This window comes from Mustela nivalis, assembly GCF_964662115.1.
Source record: "Mustela nivalis genome assembly, chromosome: 4".
NCBI lineage: Eukaryota > Metazoa > Chordata > Mammalia > Carnivora > Mustelidae > Mustela > Mustela nivalis.
In genome coordinates this window covers 56,791,453-56,808,199 of record NC_139023.1, presented here as the reverse complement: position 1 = coordinate 56,808,199, position 16,747 = coordinate 56,791,453, and the positions used below count along the sequence as shown (strand labels likewise).

General features: G+C 42.4%; 1 protein-coding gene and 1 long non-coding RNA gene across 9 annotated transcripts in view; one reads left to right on the top strand and one right to left on the bottom strand.

Annotated features, from left to right (window-relative positions):
• The window catches only part of LOC309863256, a 216,238-nt gene extending 210,718 nt beyond the window's left edge, over positions 1-5,520 (bottom strand). Inside the window, exon 1 of the long non-coding RNA XR_014310950.1 lies at positions 5,443-5,520. This is a non-coding gene — a long non-coding RNA (uncharacterized lncRNA). The remainder of the gene's footprint in view (positions 1-5,442) is intronic.
• CPEB2 (cytoplasmic polyadenylation element binding protein 2) overlaps positions 3,659-16,747 on the top strand; it is a 71,247-nt gene continuing 58,158 nt past the window's right edge. For 2 of the 8 annotated variants that reach the window (XM_082727811.1, XM_082727810.1), the window contains exons 1-3: positions 3,660-5,582; positions 8,521-8,802; positions 9,628-9,717. In XM_082727811.1, coding sequence (XP_082583937.1) covers positions 3,894-5,582; positions 8,521-8,802; positions 9,628-9,717 — 2,061 coding nt within the window. In that variant the 5' untranslated portion in view covers positions 3,660-3,893. Of the gene's footprint in view, positions 5,583-6,082; positions 6,385-8,520; positions 8,812-9,627; positions 9,718-10,433; positions 10,549-16,747 lie in introns of those variants that run through there. The other 6 variants (XM_082727814.1, XM_082727812.1, XM_082727815.1 and 3 more) reach the window with 4 other exon arrangements.

The following is a 16,747-nucleotide window of genomic DNA, read 5'->3' as shown; positions in this document are numbered from 1 at the left end:
CCTGGTCTGGTTGGCTTGTGGTGGGTGTGGTGAGATGTAGCTGGATTCTGGATACAATACAAAGGTAGGACAATTAACATGCAATAATGGTTTGAATATGCTGTAAGAAAAATAGAAATCAAGGATGACCTTATTATTATTATTATCATTATTTTTATTTTGGCCTGAGCAACTGTAACAATGGAGTGCCATTTACCAAGATGGGGGAGTTCAATATTAGACATGTTAAATGTGGGATAGCTAGGAGACTGGGATGTCTATGAAGCCACGTCCTGAGCAGGTGTGGGCAGGCTCTGGTGCATCAGTGGAGGGGATAGCCTTAAATGAGAGTGTGGAGTCTAGGTGGCCCTCCGTGTAGCAGGAGGGAAGAAGGTGTATAAGAACAAATGCACAGTGACTGGGAAAGGGTACAGTTGAGGACCTGTGGAAGCTCTCCTAAACCAGCTTCTATTTTCTCAGGGAAATAGAAAGCCAGGTCAGATGAAAATGAGGGGAGGAGAGATGGTGTCAGGAGGCTTTGAGATAGAAAAGAAGGTGTGAAATAGTCTTCCAGGACTGTGTTAATAAATTTCAGCTCATGGCCTAATCATGGGACTTAAAATCAACTTAGTGATTTGAGATCAATTTAGTAATTTAACACAGTACCTAGAATTTAAAAATAGAGTTATTGCATGTATAAAAAGTAAGAATTGCTTAAAGCTTTATTTCAGGTGCACAGGTATATGTGTGTGTCCTAGGTTGTAGCGAAAATGTTTTTTAAAACATTGGCCCAGGACAATGGTAGGAAATGAACAAGAGACTGACAAATAAGGTCAGGGACTGAGTGATCATATGGTCAACAAAGAATATAGCCGCATAAGATTTTGGCATTGGAGCAGCTAGAGGACCATAATCCCTCCCCTCTTACTCACCTCCACCTCCACAATAGGAAACCTTTCCGTTTGAATATTTTCAATGATGGCATGCTCACCAAATTAAAAGACAGAGATTTCAGTATGTAACTGTCTTCTTTATTAAAAAAAAAAAAATGAGGTCCTCACAACCCTCTGAGGTGTTAAAGTGGTAAGCAGGGGACTGACAGGTAGATTTTGGAATTCGGTGTACTTAAAATGAAATTTGACCTTATTACATAACACTAAGCATGATGGCTTTTCTCTGTTTTGGAGATCTCTAAATCCCCCAAAAGAAACAAGTTTTAGAACACCAAGAAATCTTGTTTTTATTCAAACTTTAGCCCAGAGTGGCAGCATTTGGCTTGTAAATGTATGCTCTCTTTCCTCCATACATTATACTAAGTGCAATTTTAGTGGATGATTGAGCTAATTTTCATGCCTACATTTTCTTCCTGTTTCAAGATTTGTTGTTGGATCTGCAGATGATTCCAAATATAACTTCACTTAGGAAAAAAAAAAAATGTGTTCATTTTTAAGGCAATCTTAAAGTCTTTAATTGTGAAGTAGTTTTTCCCTGTAAAACACATTAATGAATAAAAGTTAAGAATATGTCAATAGGTACTGTGGAAATGGCCATTTGTATTTTTAATTGTAATGAGCTCAAGTTATTTTCTAGACACTGTAATTTAAAATAATAAAAGTACTTCTCCAGTTCTATATTTTGCCTGATTATTAAAAATTATTTTGAGATTATTAACTCAAACCAGTTTTCTATACACCTGACTAATTTCTGAACTGTTTTGAGTTTTTTAAGAATACTTTCTCATATTGTAAAGGCAGTATCAAATGTAGTTCTTTAGACAGACATAATGTAGTTCATATATCAGACATAAAGGTAATACATGAAACATATTTTCCTTCTGCAATGATGCTCTTTCTAGCTTGCTTATTCCAATTTATGTAAATTTGAAACACTGAAATAACAAAAGTAGAAATTGAATAGAGAATGAGAACTCATGAAAATGTACACTCTGCCTACATCAGTAGGAGTGTGCATTTATAATCTAGAACACTATTTAATCTTAGTCCAGTTGTAGATCACAATCAAGTAGAGTCTCAAAAGAAAAAAATTGTAACTATGTGTGATGGTATCCAGGTGTTAACTAGACTTATTTTGATATTTACTTCTCAACCTATAGGTATATCAAATCATTATGTTGAACACCTAAAACCAATATGTTATAGGTCAATTATATCTCAACTAAAAAAATTTTTTTTAAATCAAGTAGTCTGGACATCCCATCTATTGCTTTTGGGGTTGGTCTCTATTCTGGGATTATTTCAATAGTTTCACTTCTCTAAGGGCCAAGAAAAAGTTAAAATTGCAAAACAGGATCATTCCGTTATTCTTTATCTAGATCCTAGCACAATTTTTTTTTTCTCTATGTTAAATGCTTCTTTAGAAAAGGAAATACACAGGATTAGTTCCTCTTTTATTGCTTCCAACAGGAGCTCCACCATGGAAAGCTCCCTCCCCTTCCATTTTGCAAGCCTCAACAAGTCTGTTGCTGAGTCAGAACCTCCTTTTTTCCCTGATGTGAGAAATCTCCCTTGAAAACTCATAAAGCTTAGGAAATGCTTAAATTTGAGTCTCCCTGGAGGGGGGCTTAGCGGGGGGAGGCAGGGACGGGAGAGTCCGAGCAAATATGGCGAGCTGAAGTCCTACACACAGCAGTCCTGATGATGGCACATGAAATGCTTTTATGAAATACGAAGACTTGGAACTGGCCCAGGGTTACCATGGGAGTTCGCCTCCTAACCTATTATAGGCATTTATGTGTGTAGACAGCCACACGGAGCCCGGTTGAGTTCCTGGGACTTTGCTCCTCATTGCCCAAGTGAAAACGTTTGGTGTACAGCCAGGCTTCATGTTTGCCCTGCAGAAAATAACGTTCAAGCGGCTGCAGAAGGTCCCAACAGCACGCAGCATGAGAAGCTAAAAACAAGCCCGAGAGGGCGCTTTCTGGCGCGACGACGAGAGCTCCAAGTAGGGGACGTGTGGGGCACTAGGTGTGGAGAGAGCCGCTCAGCGGTCTGCAAGGCCGGCAGCGCCCACAGGCCCTAGCTGGTCTAAGGACCACCGGGCTGAGCCCGAAGGGCGGGAAGGGCCGCTGTCCCCGCTGCGCTCGCAAAGTGTAGGCCTCACGCGACCGCGGTGACTGGAAGCCAATCCCAGTCGGGTTCCCCGCCTCAGTTTCCCACGCGGGGCACCACAGCCCCAACGAGCTCGCGTACCAGCGGCCAAGTCTCATGTGACCGAGGGAGGGATCGGGGTGACAGGAAGGAGGCGGGGCCGCGAGGGCGACGGGGGTGGGACGGAGCGCGTGCGACCCAGGGCAGCCTTTGCGCAGAACCCGCGCCGGGAGGGGCCGTTGCCCTGGAACCGTCGGCGCCGCCCGCGCGCGCTCGTCCTAATGCGCGCGCGCGGCGGGCTCCTAGACCGGAGTCAGCTGCCCGCGGCCGCCACAGACCTCTCTTTTTCCCTAGATGCCGAAGGGGCCCGAGGAGACACGCCGCTCGCTCCCGCGCTCCCCCTCCCTCCTGGGAGAACAAGCGCGCCCGGGCCAAGTCTGCATATTAATGAGGGGCGGGGCGGGGGCGGGGCAGCGGGGGCGCGGCGGCCTCGCGCCCGCGCGTGCCGGGACGCACCGCGGGGGGCGGTGCGATTGTGAGGTGGCGCTGACGCACGTTCCGGAGTTCTTAAGCCGGGAGGGCGGCGGCGGCGGCAGCGGCGGTGGCGGTGCCCGAGCCGGTCTCGGGAGGCGGCGGTGATTGCCGCGAGGGCTGGAGGGGCCGAAGTAGGTGCCCCTGGCTCAGTCACAGTGTCCCTCTCACTGACTCCCCCTTTTTCCACCACGGCAGTGCCGCCCCAGATTCGGCAGCTTCCTAGGCGGGGCAGCGGACGGGGTGCGTCTCCTCCCGCTGCCGCCGGCCTGATAAATGAGGGACTTCGGGTTTGGGGTGTTGCAGACCGCCCCGCTCCGAAGCAGCAGCCCTGGGTCACTATTCAGCAGCGGGACGTACAGTCCCTACGCCGTGGGGCCCGCCACGGCCGCCGCCCCGCAGTCCTCCGCCACGCCCTTCGGCCGGCTCTCGCCGCCGCCGTTGCCTGTCACCGGCATCTCGGAGGCCGCCTCCCCCTTTCCTATCCTCGGCTGCGGCGGCGCGGGCAGCTCAGCCGCTGCCGCTTCCTCTTCCTCCCCGTTCCTGGCGCATCAGCAGACCATGCAGGATGAGCTGCTGCTGGGGCTGACACAGCAGCCGGCGCGGCCGCTCTCGGGGGCGGCGGCCGCGGAGAAACTCCCCAACCACCACCCCGGCGGCGGCACGAACGCGGGTGTGACCCACCTCCTCCCCTCCCAGGACTTCAAACCGAGTCTGCACCACCCCTCCTCCTCCTCCGCCTCCTCCTGCTGCTGCTGCCGCACCTCCTCCCCGCAGGACTTCAGTAAGCGGCAGCAGCAGCAGCTGAGCTGCCAGAAGAGGAAAGAGTTCAGCCCTCCCCACCTTCCCCGCCCTCCGGACTCGAAGCCGCCGCCGCCGCTCCACTGCCCCGGCCGGTTCAGTCCGCCGCCACCGCCGCCGCCACCGCCCGGCCCGCTCCTCCAGCCGGCGCAGCTCGCCCAGCGCCAGCAGCCACAGCAGCAGCAGCAATTCAGCGTACCGCACCCGCAGCACCTCCCGCCGCAGGATTTCGCCCAGCGGCAGCTCCCGGCCGATCTGCCCCCGCTCCCGCAGCTCCAGCCCTCGCCGCCCGCAGCCCCGCGGCGCCGCCACGGAGGCGCGGGCAGCCCTCGCAAGACCCCGGCCGCGGGCGAGGGCAGCGCCACCGAGCCCCCCAATGCGGGCTTGGCCCCCTCGACGCCGCCGGTGAACCCCGCGCCGGGCTCCATGGAGTCCCCCAACCACCCTCTGCTCAACAGTCCCAGTAACCTCCTGCCCGGCGGGGCGCTCGGCGCGGGCGCCTTCAGCAGCCTGCAGAGCCCGGACCTTCCGCACCCGGGCGGCGGCGGGGGCGGGGGGCCCCCCGGAGGCGGAGGGGGAGGCGGCTCCGCGTCGCCGCCGCCACTGCCCGGCTTCGGCACCCCCTGGTCGGTGCAGACCGCTTCGCCGCCGCCGCCGCCCCAACCCCAACAGCCGCCGCCGCCCCAGCAGCAGCAGCCGCCTCCACCCCAGCAGCCGCCGCAGCCGCAGCCGCAGCAGCCCGGCTCTTCGGCCGCCACCCCGGGTGGCGGCGGCGGCGGCGGCGGCGGCTCGCTCAGCGCCATGCCGCCGCCCAGCCCCGATTCAGAGAACGGCTTCTACCCCGGGCTGCCGTCGTCCATGAACCCGGCCTTCTTCCCGAGCTTCTCGCCCGTGTCCCCGCACGGCTGCGCGGGACTCAGCGTGCCGGCGAGCGGCGGTGGCGGCGGCGGCGGCGGCAGCGGGTTCGGCGGCCCCTTCTCGGCTGCCGCCGTGCCCCCGCCGCCGCCGCCCGCCATGAATTTACCTCAGCAGCAGCCCCCGCCGCCCGCGGCGCCGCAGCAGCCGCAGAGCCGGAGGTCTCCCGTCAGCCCGCAGCTCCAGCAGCAGCACCAGGCGGCGGCTGCCGCCTTCCTGCAGCAGAGGAACTCCTACAACCACCACCAGGTACGGCGGACGGCGGCCCGGCTGCGCCGCGGGGCCGGGTCGGGGACGACGAGGGCTACTCGCCCATGCGAGAGTGGGACTGGTGGCGGGTGTGGGGGGGGGGGCGGAGACGGGTGACAGGACTCGGACACCAGTCCCCGGCGGGCGGGCGGGCAGTGGCCACCGTGGGCTACGAGGCTCGGGTAAGGGGGTCACGCTGGAAGTCGCCCCGGCCGGGCGCCCCCTCGAACGCCCGGAGCGGCGGTGGGGGTTGGGGCAGGGGCCGAATGGCGCCCGGACCGAGGGCGGCGGAGGCGACGGACTGGCGCGCCCGCTCGGCGGTCCCTCGCAGCGGGCGCCCCTGACCCAGAGGGCCGCCGTCCTCGATCCGCAAGCCCGGGAGACGAGGCGAGGACGGGCGGGGGACGAGGGGCCCACGGGCTCCGGCGGCAGCCTCCGACGAGCAGCCGTGGGAAACGAACTTGGGAAGGAGGAACATGATCACCGCAGACCGTTCGTGTGGGGAGCCGGTGACTCTTCCCGGTCGTCCAATGAGGGGATGGACGGAAGGGCTTTCTTAAAGTCTGTTTCATTCTGCACCGGCCGGCGCAAGGTCTGGCTGGGGAGGGGGTGGCCGGCCGCGACGACCGGCCGTCCCGCCCTGCCCGCCGCGCAGCTGCGCCGGCCGAGGGCCGAGGGCCGGGAGAGCCCAGGCAGCAGCGCGGCGGGCTCGGTCCCGAGCTGTCAGACGACTGGAGAGAGGAGCCTGCCCGCGGGGGCTGACTTGGTTTCAGCCGAGACGCTCCGAAATTGGGGAGATTGGGTTAGTTTCTGCGCCTCTTCTTGTGTTAGGAATATTTGGTGGCTTTTAAGACAAAACTAAACTTGAATCCGGGGTTCGTGTTATATACCTCGAAGAGAGGACTCCCCTCTTTTGGGGGGTGGTGGTGGTGGCCTTACCTTTTCTTGAATTTGAGGTGTGTATATTTTAAGTGGGTAGTGCAATTACGAAATGACACCGGGCAGGTTTTTTGGTTTTTGTTTTTGTTTTTTTTTTTTTTTTTTAATTCATCCGGGTCCTTTCTGATTCAAGCTCTTGTTTTGTTATCTTCTCAATACAATGTTTGAATGACCGCTGGGCTGGTTAATGGACACTGAAAGAGTATTTTGTTGTTCTTTTTTGATCGAGTCAGCATTTATTGTAGTGATTAGTGTGTTTAAGGTCATTTTCGTGATTAAGGTTTGAGAGAGGAGCAAAATTGGACCTTCACCAGTGCCTGCTTACTCCTATAACTTTTTCCATTGTGACCAGTTAAAGTTTTCAAGGGCTAACCTTTTAAAAGGTGAATACTATCTAACCAAAGTAACAGTTAAGAGTTTATTTAAATCAACCGGAGTAACAGTTAACAGTTTTTATTTTAAATCACTGGTGTCTCCCCGAGAAACGAGAACGTGGCCTATGAGGATTAAAAATACGGAATTTTGAAATAATATTCCACTTTCCTGTGATTTCCATAATCTCGAGCAGTTAGTTATGTTTTGTGTGTCAGGGTCTTCATTTTTTAAACTGGAAGCTTGCCACAGAAAATTATTTATAGGTAGTTTTATATTCTTAGAGCCATGATATGGAACATTAGAAGACAGTATACCATGATTCATATTTAACTATAATCTGCTTTTTGTCAAAAGATGGTTCTTACAGTGAAGTTTAAGAGGTCACACAGCTGTCATACGGAACTTTAGATCACTGGAAGAGAACTTGATCACTGTATCAATAAGGAAAGTAAGGCCCCTCAGGAATAAAGTGATTTGTTCATGGTCCCTGAGCTATACCTTTGAACTATATGGAGGAGGCAGTGTATATTCATGATTGTATTGGCATTTTTTAAAATAGGTACTATAGATCAAGTTCTTTTTTTTTTTTATCTTATAAGAAGGAAGTTTCATTTTAAGAATACTTCTACGAGCTTATTTACTTACAGCAACTGGATAGTCCATAATTCCTTTAGCTAAATGTTAGCTATAAGCTTATTGATAACGTAATTGCTAGAAAATAATACTTTTCAAAAACTTACAGTAATTGCCTCTTGGTGGGTTCTCAGCTTTTTTTTTGTCATAGGTTCTAGTTTGGAGTATAAATTACTTTTGAAAATGAATGAACCAAATGGAGATTTGTGTTAAGATCTCTACCAGAATAATCAAAGCATATAGTTTATCTTTAGTTATCTCAGTGGATCCACCTATGGGCGACATCCAATAATTGCTCAACTGTTCATGGATAATTAAGTTAAAAAACAATAAAAACACTTTAAAAGAAAGTACATTAAAGTTGGAATAAAATACATTGAAAGTTAAACAATATAAGGAAGACGTATTTTCTATACTGTCCCTATACTAAAAGGCGTTTTTAGTTCATGCAAGAGAACACCACCAAATGTTACCATTATCTACTGTCGCAGTGGTGCAGTTTGTTTTGGAATCATAAAGTTTAAATATTTTACTTTTGTCATTACTCATACCTTTATTAATTAAGGACCATATTTTTGGTTGTATACCTAGCAGAATATGGTTGTTTTGATATCACAATGTAGGTTATATCTTTAGGAATCTTCAAAGTTAATTTCAATTTTCAAGTATTTTTTTTTCTTCTTACATATATGATTCTGAAAGGGAAGAAAAGTAATTGCATGGTTCTATTTTAATAATTGTCAAGAAATATCTGCTTGGTTCATTATAATTTAAAGTGGGCTAGAGAATGAAAACTCAACTCGCATTAAATGAATGTGTTTTTATATAGCAAGATCTCAAGCCTACTACTTTTATAACCTGTTAAGATAGATTCTGTTGCCTTTAGAGATTTTATTTTAAGATTATATATATTCTTAGCGTGGGCCTAAATTTGAGTTTGAATTATAAACTCTTTAAATGCCTGTAATTTAAACAGATGTGTTTTTCTCAGCCTCTTCTGAAACAATCTCCTTGGAGCAACCATCAGAGCAGTGGCTGGGGCACTGGAAGTATGTCCTGGGGAGCAATGCATGGCAGAGATCATCGTAGAACTGGAAACATGGGAATTCCAGGAACTATGAATCAGATATCTCCATTGAAGAAACCATTTTCTGGTAATGTCATAGCACCACCGAAATTTACTCGCTCTACTCCATCACTGACTCCAAAATCTTGGATTGAAGATAATGTGTTCAGAACAGACAACAATAGTAATACACTCTTACCCTTACAGGTAAGAATGGTATGTAAATGGTCTTATTTCTAATGTTTATCATTCAAAGTAAGAAATTGGGTGGTGGTGGTGGTGGTGGTGGTAGTGTGGTAAAAGTAACAGATTAAAACATTAAAAAGCTTTTATTTTTAAGCATATAATTTAATTGCCAAAGGATAAAGTATTTATGTAGAGAAAATTGAGACTAAAAAAATTCTCTAAACATACAGTAGAAAAGAAGCTTCATAAAATCTAGAAAAACCTGCTGTATTTCTTAAATATATGTTGAAGCTTTTAATTGGCAGCTCAAGAATGCCTTAATTTATTTATCTTTAATAGGCCACCAAAATGAATTTCTTCTCTAGTATAGCTAAACTAAAATATTAAGTAATTGTGCATAGATTTGACTGTCATCAGGTATGTGTGTGTGTGTGTGTGTGTGTGTGTGTGTGTATATATATATATATATATATATATACATATTAGAATATGCTTAGTACAGCTGGGATTATGGCAAAATAATATTAGGGCTTTTTACATCAACTTAAAATTTGTCCTCCCTGGTTCAGTGACTTTTTTTTTCTAAATGTGGCCTAATAGTTATGATGATTAGACTTTTTTTTTTTCAGATCTTTTAATGTTTTACAGATATTCTAGCTAATAAAGGTCCCTATAATTATTTAAAATGAGGTTTTTGTCCCCCCAAGACTTTTAAAGGACTAAAGATACAAGATAGAAGGAACTTGATTGTTTTTTGTTTTCTTTCTTACCTTTTTTTTTTTTTTTGTGGGTGGGTGTGGGGAAGAGAACTGCTTATTTCTGATGAAAACTTCTATGCTATTGAAGGTGAGATCTAGTTTGCAGTTACCAGCTTGGGGCTCAGATTCACTCCAAGATAGTTGGTGCACTGCAGCCGGAACATCCAGAATAGACCAGGTAGGCTGCACAGTGTATATTTTTCAGGATTATGACTAGGAGTTTAGTGTTTATATTATGAGTAAGATTTATTATTTACTTTCCAGTTATACCTTTTTAAGCATATGTCAAAGAACATTAAAGCAATTTATTTTTAAAAGGTCACTTATTTAATATAAAATGCTTCATTTTCAAATTTATAAGTAATTCATAACTATTTTATATTTCCAAAACAGAATTTGTTTTTGGAAAAAGGAATTATATACCCAAGAGCACCTGACTTTAAACATCAGTCAAACTTAACAGATTTTATCTTTCAGAATTATTTTCAGTTGGGGACAAAAATCATATATTCAATTTTACATTTCATCAGTGTTTTACAGAATTTTTAGTAAATTTTTGTCACAAAATCTACATTTGTCTTGAAGTATATTTCTAAAGAGGTCCTGGCTTCAATTTTTTTATCTTTAAGAAAAACTTCATGAATAATATTTTTTTATTCTAAAATTTGTTACTACTGTTGTTTACTTATCTTCTTCCAAATAATGTTTCCTATAGAAAAACCCTAAATCAAAAAGCTAGGAATCGGTCTTAAATTTCCTTCAAGCCCTTTGTGGTTACAAAATGCTATCTCTTTTCCTGCAGACTAAATTTGAATTCATACTGGGTACCGGTGATGAGAATTATTACAGGACAAGTAGAAAACTCAGTCCTACATGAGGATTCTTTACTGCAGAGCTGAAGCTTGAATGAGCATAGGATTGACATTGTGGGAGCCCACTGAATGGAGCTATGTTATCTTTAGCTAAGGCTCTTCCTTAGTTAATTTATCAACATGAGATGATTTTACAAGTAAGGACTCTATAAATAGATTAATAATATGTTTGTCAATAGCTTTCAAACCTGGAGCATTAGCATTAACTTCAGTAATCTGTTATTAGCAGTTATTTTAGACAAGTCCTAATTTTTTACCAAAATGGTCCTACCAGGATTGCCACATAGAAATAAGTAGTTATCTCATGTAATTTGTGACTTACTGTTTTATTAATAATTTAAGTTAGCTATCCATCTATTTCTATGCTCTTCTCCACTCTGGCCTAGTTAGGCCATATTAGTGACATTTTTATTGTAGCACTTTTATATTGTTCAAATTGAATACGTAAATGTCTAGGAGATGGTATTTTAGAAGAGGAAAATTATGATAATCATTTTGAAGGTGGCAAGGGATGTGTTTTTAGAGAGGAAAAGACAATTGTTTGAAGAGCATGGGCAAGAAAGAAGCAAGAGGACACATATGAGGGATATTTAATTATGGAGAAGAGAGAAGATAGATTAGCTGTCATAAGGGGACAATGGAGAGGGGTCATATGTTGAGAAATGTGGTTATTGAGATGGTTTCAGTTAGTGGAGGGCTAGAGAGTAGATAGAGGTGATAATGAAAGGGAAATCAGCCCCTGGGCTGCTATAAGATGAGGGTCTCTAGCGCTCCTACTTAGATTTCAGTCAAAGTCACTCTGTTCTTACCTGTTTTAGGTAAATTTTATATAAAAGGATTTAGGTGTTTAACGGTAATTTTTTTTTTTTTTTTTTTTGGCTAACTGCTGAGATATTGGCATTCCCTTTGGTCCCTTGCACCAGAGGTGTGATTTGATGAAGTTGAAGAGCATGGTGAAGAAAAAGATAGTGGGAAGTGAACTGAACTAGAGGAAAGAGGTCTGAAACCTGAACCTTCTTCCCTTTTCTCAGTCCTTACGACATCTGAGGATGCAGTTTATGGGCTTTCATGTCTTTGGGTCATAGTTTCCTTATCTATAAAAGGAGAACCTTGAACCAGATCATAAAAGGTCTTTCTAGCCAGCTTTTATACTTTCTCTGATCTATTTTGGCCATTTCTTTTCCTCCCTGTGCACACCTCCCCCCCCATACACACACACTTTATTTTTAGAATACAAAGGTTCAGGTTTATTGGGGAGAAAGGGAGGGAATTGGATTGAGGCAGTCAAGGGATAGTGTATGACCTCCCAAATGGTCTTAAAATTACTGTTTCTTTCTTTTGAGGACCTTAAGGGTACCTACAATACAAAATTTGTTTTGTATTTCTATCTTTCTATAAAAGGTTGAGGTATTTGAAGTTGAGGTTCTTAAAAATACAGCAACAGCTACAAACTTCAATTGGTGTCTCAAACCATTCGATAGTTCCTCACTATTTGGCAAAGTTAAAATTATCTGGGGCAATATTTTCATTCTGACTTTTTTTTTCATTATATAGAACATTTTAATACTAACATATCTCAGTTAACAAATACATTATTTTAAAACATTTAACTTTTTATTTCTTCTAGTTTCAAATTGATTAGGCATAAAAAATATATTAAATTCTAGAACTGGAGTCTTAGTTCCTATACTTGGATACTTGAGGCCTTACCTATACCCAAGAACTGGACATGTAGTTAACATTCAGCAAATAGGAAAGAAATAGTTTTGCAGATTGATTTTACTCAGTTACATGTAAAATTTTTAGGGTTGATTGGCATTTCCTTAATTCAAATAATTATCTTCTTATGGAAAAGCTCCAAATTCAAAACTTTTAAAAACAAAAGTAATTCAAGGTAGTTTAAAGTCACATTTCTGACTTTAAAATGAATTTTTAGGTATTTATGTTAATTTCTTTAAGACTAGGAGTACTTTTCTTTAAAATGCTGGTGGGTAGTTACCCCTGCGAAGTCATACTCCAGTATATGAATTCTAATTGCCTTAAAATTGAATTTTCAATTAGATATTGGGATTCTAATATATTCATTAATACTTGAATATTTTAAATCAAAAAGTGAATATTTTAAATCAAAAAATAAATATACTGGTCGCTAAGATTATTACTTACAGGTTTATGTATGGTACATCAGTTTTCTGTAAACAAAGCAACAAAATGCCTTTAAAGGTATAATATAGCTGTGAAGCCTTATAAGATGGATGTTGGCCTGTCCTCTAGCTAAGGGATTATCAATATATTCAATTGTAGATTTTTGTTCCTGTGGAAGTTCTTGAGCATGTCACATAAACTACCTAGAATTAATTGATGATATATCCCACCAGTCTTTGATATATAGACTGTTATATGAGAACATGATAGATGATAATAATGAGGGTCTCTCAGAAAAATACATTATTTGGTGCCTTTATTCACTTTACACAAAAAACAGTATATAGTAGCAGACCAAATCTAATTTTTCATTTAATAGATCACTCCTTAAATTGTGGTTCTTAAATGAGATGTACCTCAAGGGGCATTGGTAGCCAACAAACTGTTAACACTTACTGAAAATGAGAAAGAATGGGTTCTTTTGTACCTGCTTAGGTAATGGATGCTTTTTAAGTTTTGTATCCTGCATTCAGTTCTTTAACTGTACTTGATACATTCTTATACCACGTATTTTCTACTTGCCTTTCCATTTAATCCTGTGGATACTAGTATAGCTTTAGGTATTTCAGGCCTTTAAAAAATTTTTTTTTAATTTTTGTTCAGAGTCACTGTCATAGCACTTTGTCAAGGTTCAGATTAATAAAGGAAGTTTCAAAAAAAATGTGTGTTCGTTATGTATATGGTAGTGTTTTAATTATCCTGAGGACATATGGAGAGAAATTCTGTTCTTTGCCTTTGAGAAGGTGCAAGTCCATTCGAATGAAGAAGGGGTGTCTGTGTGGAACAACCAGAGACTGGTAAGAGGGAGTAGGAGACCGAAGACATTGTGCAGTAAGACAGTAGCATGTCATCTGCTGCTAATTCAGTAGAGTTCAGTAGCAGTGTGTCATCAAGAATGTAAAATCAGTATTTACTGAAGATTGAGGACAATACAGTGAGTTTGTACAACTTTGTTATTTTAAAGCAAAAATTGGAAAACTCAACACAGAACTGCAACAAAAGCTGATCTTTCTAGTTAGAAGTATATTTGTTAAAGCATCTGATAACATCTTTAAATATGATTTAAGGTATAGGGTTTTCCTATAATCCATCTCCCTTTTCTTTAGGTGGATATTTCATTTTCAAGAGGAAAATGTTCTGTTTGATCACTCCTTTTGAAATGAGACAGGGTTTTGAATATATCAAAGTAAAGATATAACATCCCATTGAAAAGTCCTATTTTAATTAAGCTCAAATTCTTTTTGTTGGACTAATTTTAATATTCTTGACCTCTTTATTTTTTAGCATGTCTAATCTTTTTTTAAGTTCCTTCTTTAGGATTACTTTGTTCTTTCTGCATTTTCAGTCTTTCAGGGACTGTATTGTTGCTTCTCTAAGTCTTTATGGCAAATGTCTGGGTTTATGAGAGTAATAAAATTTTATAATAGATTGTAGTTTTCCTGAAAATGTTTTCTTCAGTTTTGCCTGCTCACTGTTGTGGGATTCTGTAATCTCAGTTTCTGAAAACCCATTTAAGTTGATTCTTTGCCAGATAATTTTCATATTTTAAATAGATTGGGTGGGGTAAACTACCTCACAGAGATTCTTACTTTTGTGAAACAACTTGGCTGTTTTCAAATAGTCATGTAGTAATAGATATAAGTTACATTGCAATGATTTTCCATATGTGTGCTAATCAGTTTGGTGTGCTTATGTTTACCTTAAAATAGTTACAGGATTTACATTTAGTTTTTAAACCAGTGGCAGTTTGTGTGAAGACAAATTTTTCTAATAGCCTTATTTGTTTTGTAATCAGATTTGCTTTGTTGTTGTTTTTTTCCCAGAAGTTATGTTCTAATCCCCATACTTTATTCAGTGGAATTATCTATACCTTTTGAAAATGAGCCTATAGGGTTTCATTAAATCTAGAAAGTGATTTTGAGTTGTCATGCGCTGTTTGCCTGCTTAAGGCTATTTTGTGTTCAGTGCTTTAAAAATCATGTGGGATGTAGCTGATGCTCCCCAAGTATAAGTAAGCTTATAGTTTTATAATAGCTTAATGTTATTTTCTTTGCTAAAGCAGGAGTGCGGTTCATGATGAGAGTCTTGAAATGCAAGGGAAAATAAGGGGCCTTAGGAAGTGGGCATCACACTCCTTATGAGTTGGATGTAGACATTAAAGCTAAAGCTATATATACATGCAGATTTTTTGAATAACCACTGTGTCTTGGTTACCTAGTGGTCACCAATATTTATTGAATAGTTTGCTTATATATTTCCCTTCTTAGCTTAAATATTGCTTTAAATATGGAGTTACTTTATTAATTTTACTTTAAATTTTGCTCTAAAACTTTAAATTTTGCTCTAAAGCAAAATTTAGTGTGAACAGGAAAAAAAAAGGCGTGAGAAACATAACATCATTTGTTATGTTACGTTATGTTAAGTATAATGGTAATACTTACCATTAGTTAAGTTCATAGGTCCACTGTGATGGGGTATAGTCTGATTCCATTCAAAAAACAGCAGCCTGAGAAGATACCCCTGAACCATACATGTTTTCTTTGCAAGAATTTAAGGTAAATAGAATATAAAGTATTTCTAATATATCTTAGAACCTGTAGTACCTGAGGGTTTTTTTAGTTAATTATATATATAATTTTTATCATGATAGCTTATATTTTTTAATCATATTTTAAATATGTTTTAATATATCTTGCCTTAGTTTTGTCAGTTAACATCTAAGTACCTATTCCATGGAGAATTCTAAGAAGACATAATGGTCCTAAACTGTCTTTGCCCTCACAGAGCTCAACTTCAATTTGCAAAGTTTTTATAGTAGAGATAAAGTACTACTCATTCAATAAACATTTGAGAGCTAGCTATATTCCATGATTAGAAGGTCCCTACTTATAATTAACTTAGTTTAGTTGGTAAGGCAGGAAAATCAACAAATTAGTTACGAACATAATATAGTGGAAGCACTGAAATGGAAATATTTGAATTACTAAAATTGTATGTCATTTTTGCCCAAGGGCCATGCTGTCTTCTCTTCTTTATTTCATTTATTACATAGTACTTTGAGTCTTTTGCTTTTCTGTATTTTTTTTAAGATTTTATTTATTTATATGTCATATAGAGAGAAGCGAGAGCAAGCACAGGCAGACAGAGTGGCAGGCAGAGGGAGAAGCAGACTCCCTGCCAAGCAAGGAGCCCGATGTGGGACTCAATCCCAGGATGCTTGGATCATGACCTGAGCTGAAGGCAGCCGCTTAACCAACTGAGCCACCCAGGCGTCCCTGCTTTTCTGTATTTTTAAGGTGGAATTTAGGCATTGTCTAGTCTGAAACAGTTTTTTTTTTTTTTTCTTTTCGAGAAGATGGAACAGAGCTTATAAAGGTTTAGTAGCTTACTCAAGATCAAGAGGCTCTGCACTTCTTAAAGTATTATCGCTGGACTAGATATCTTAAGTATCACCTGGGAACCTATTTTAAATACAGATTTTCAGGGGCCACTCTCAACCTGCTGAATTTCAGACTCTGAACAGAGTCCCAGAAATCTGGGTTCCAACGATCTGTGTGTTTTGCAACCCTTCCAGATGATTCTGAAGCATGTTCAAGTGAGAGAACCACTATTCTAGTTCAGTGATTCTCTGTGCCTCCCCCACCAAGCAAAGTCATTGTTAGTGATGTAAAAATAAAGTAAGGAGTACCAATACAGCTGTATGGTGATAAAGCTGGAGTAAGAGCAACTGGTCTAGCAGTCTACCATTTTAGTATTACTTTGCACACTTCTAAATTCCAACAACAATTTGTTTAGTCTACAACACTGATTCTGGCCCCCTGGCTTTAAATGCTCACAGCCCTGATTCATTTACTCTGCTTGATGGAGCAAATAAATCAACATATTTTCAGGAAAAACTTTTTATGTTTTTCTTTAGCTTCCTTTAAAGACTGACTCTGAATCGTATCTGGATTATGGACTCCTATAGAAAACTGATGAAGCCCTTTTCCTCAGGGAAAAAAAAAAATGTGCACACACCCATACAGAATATTATATATAATCTCAGAGATTTCATGGTTATTCTTGAAGTTCACAGACTGGGGCTAAGAAGTGCCTAATTATGATTTCTGTAGAGACCATTTTCCCCCATTT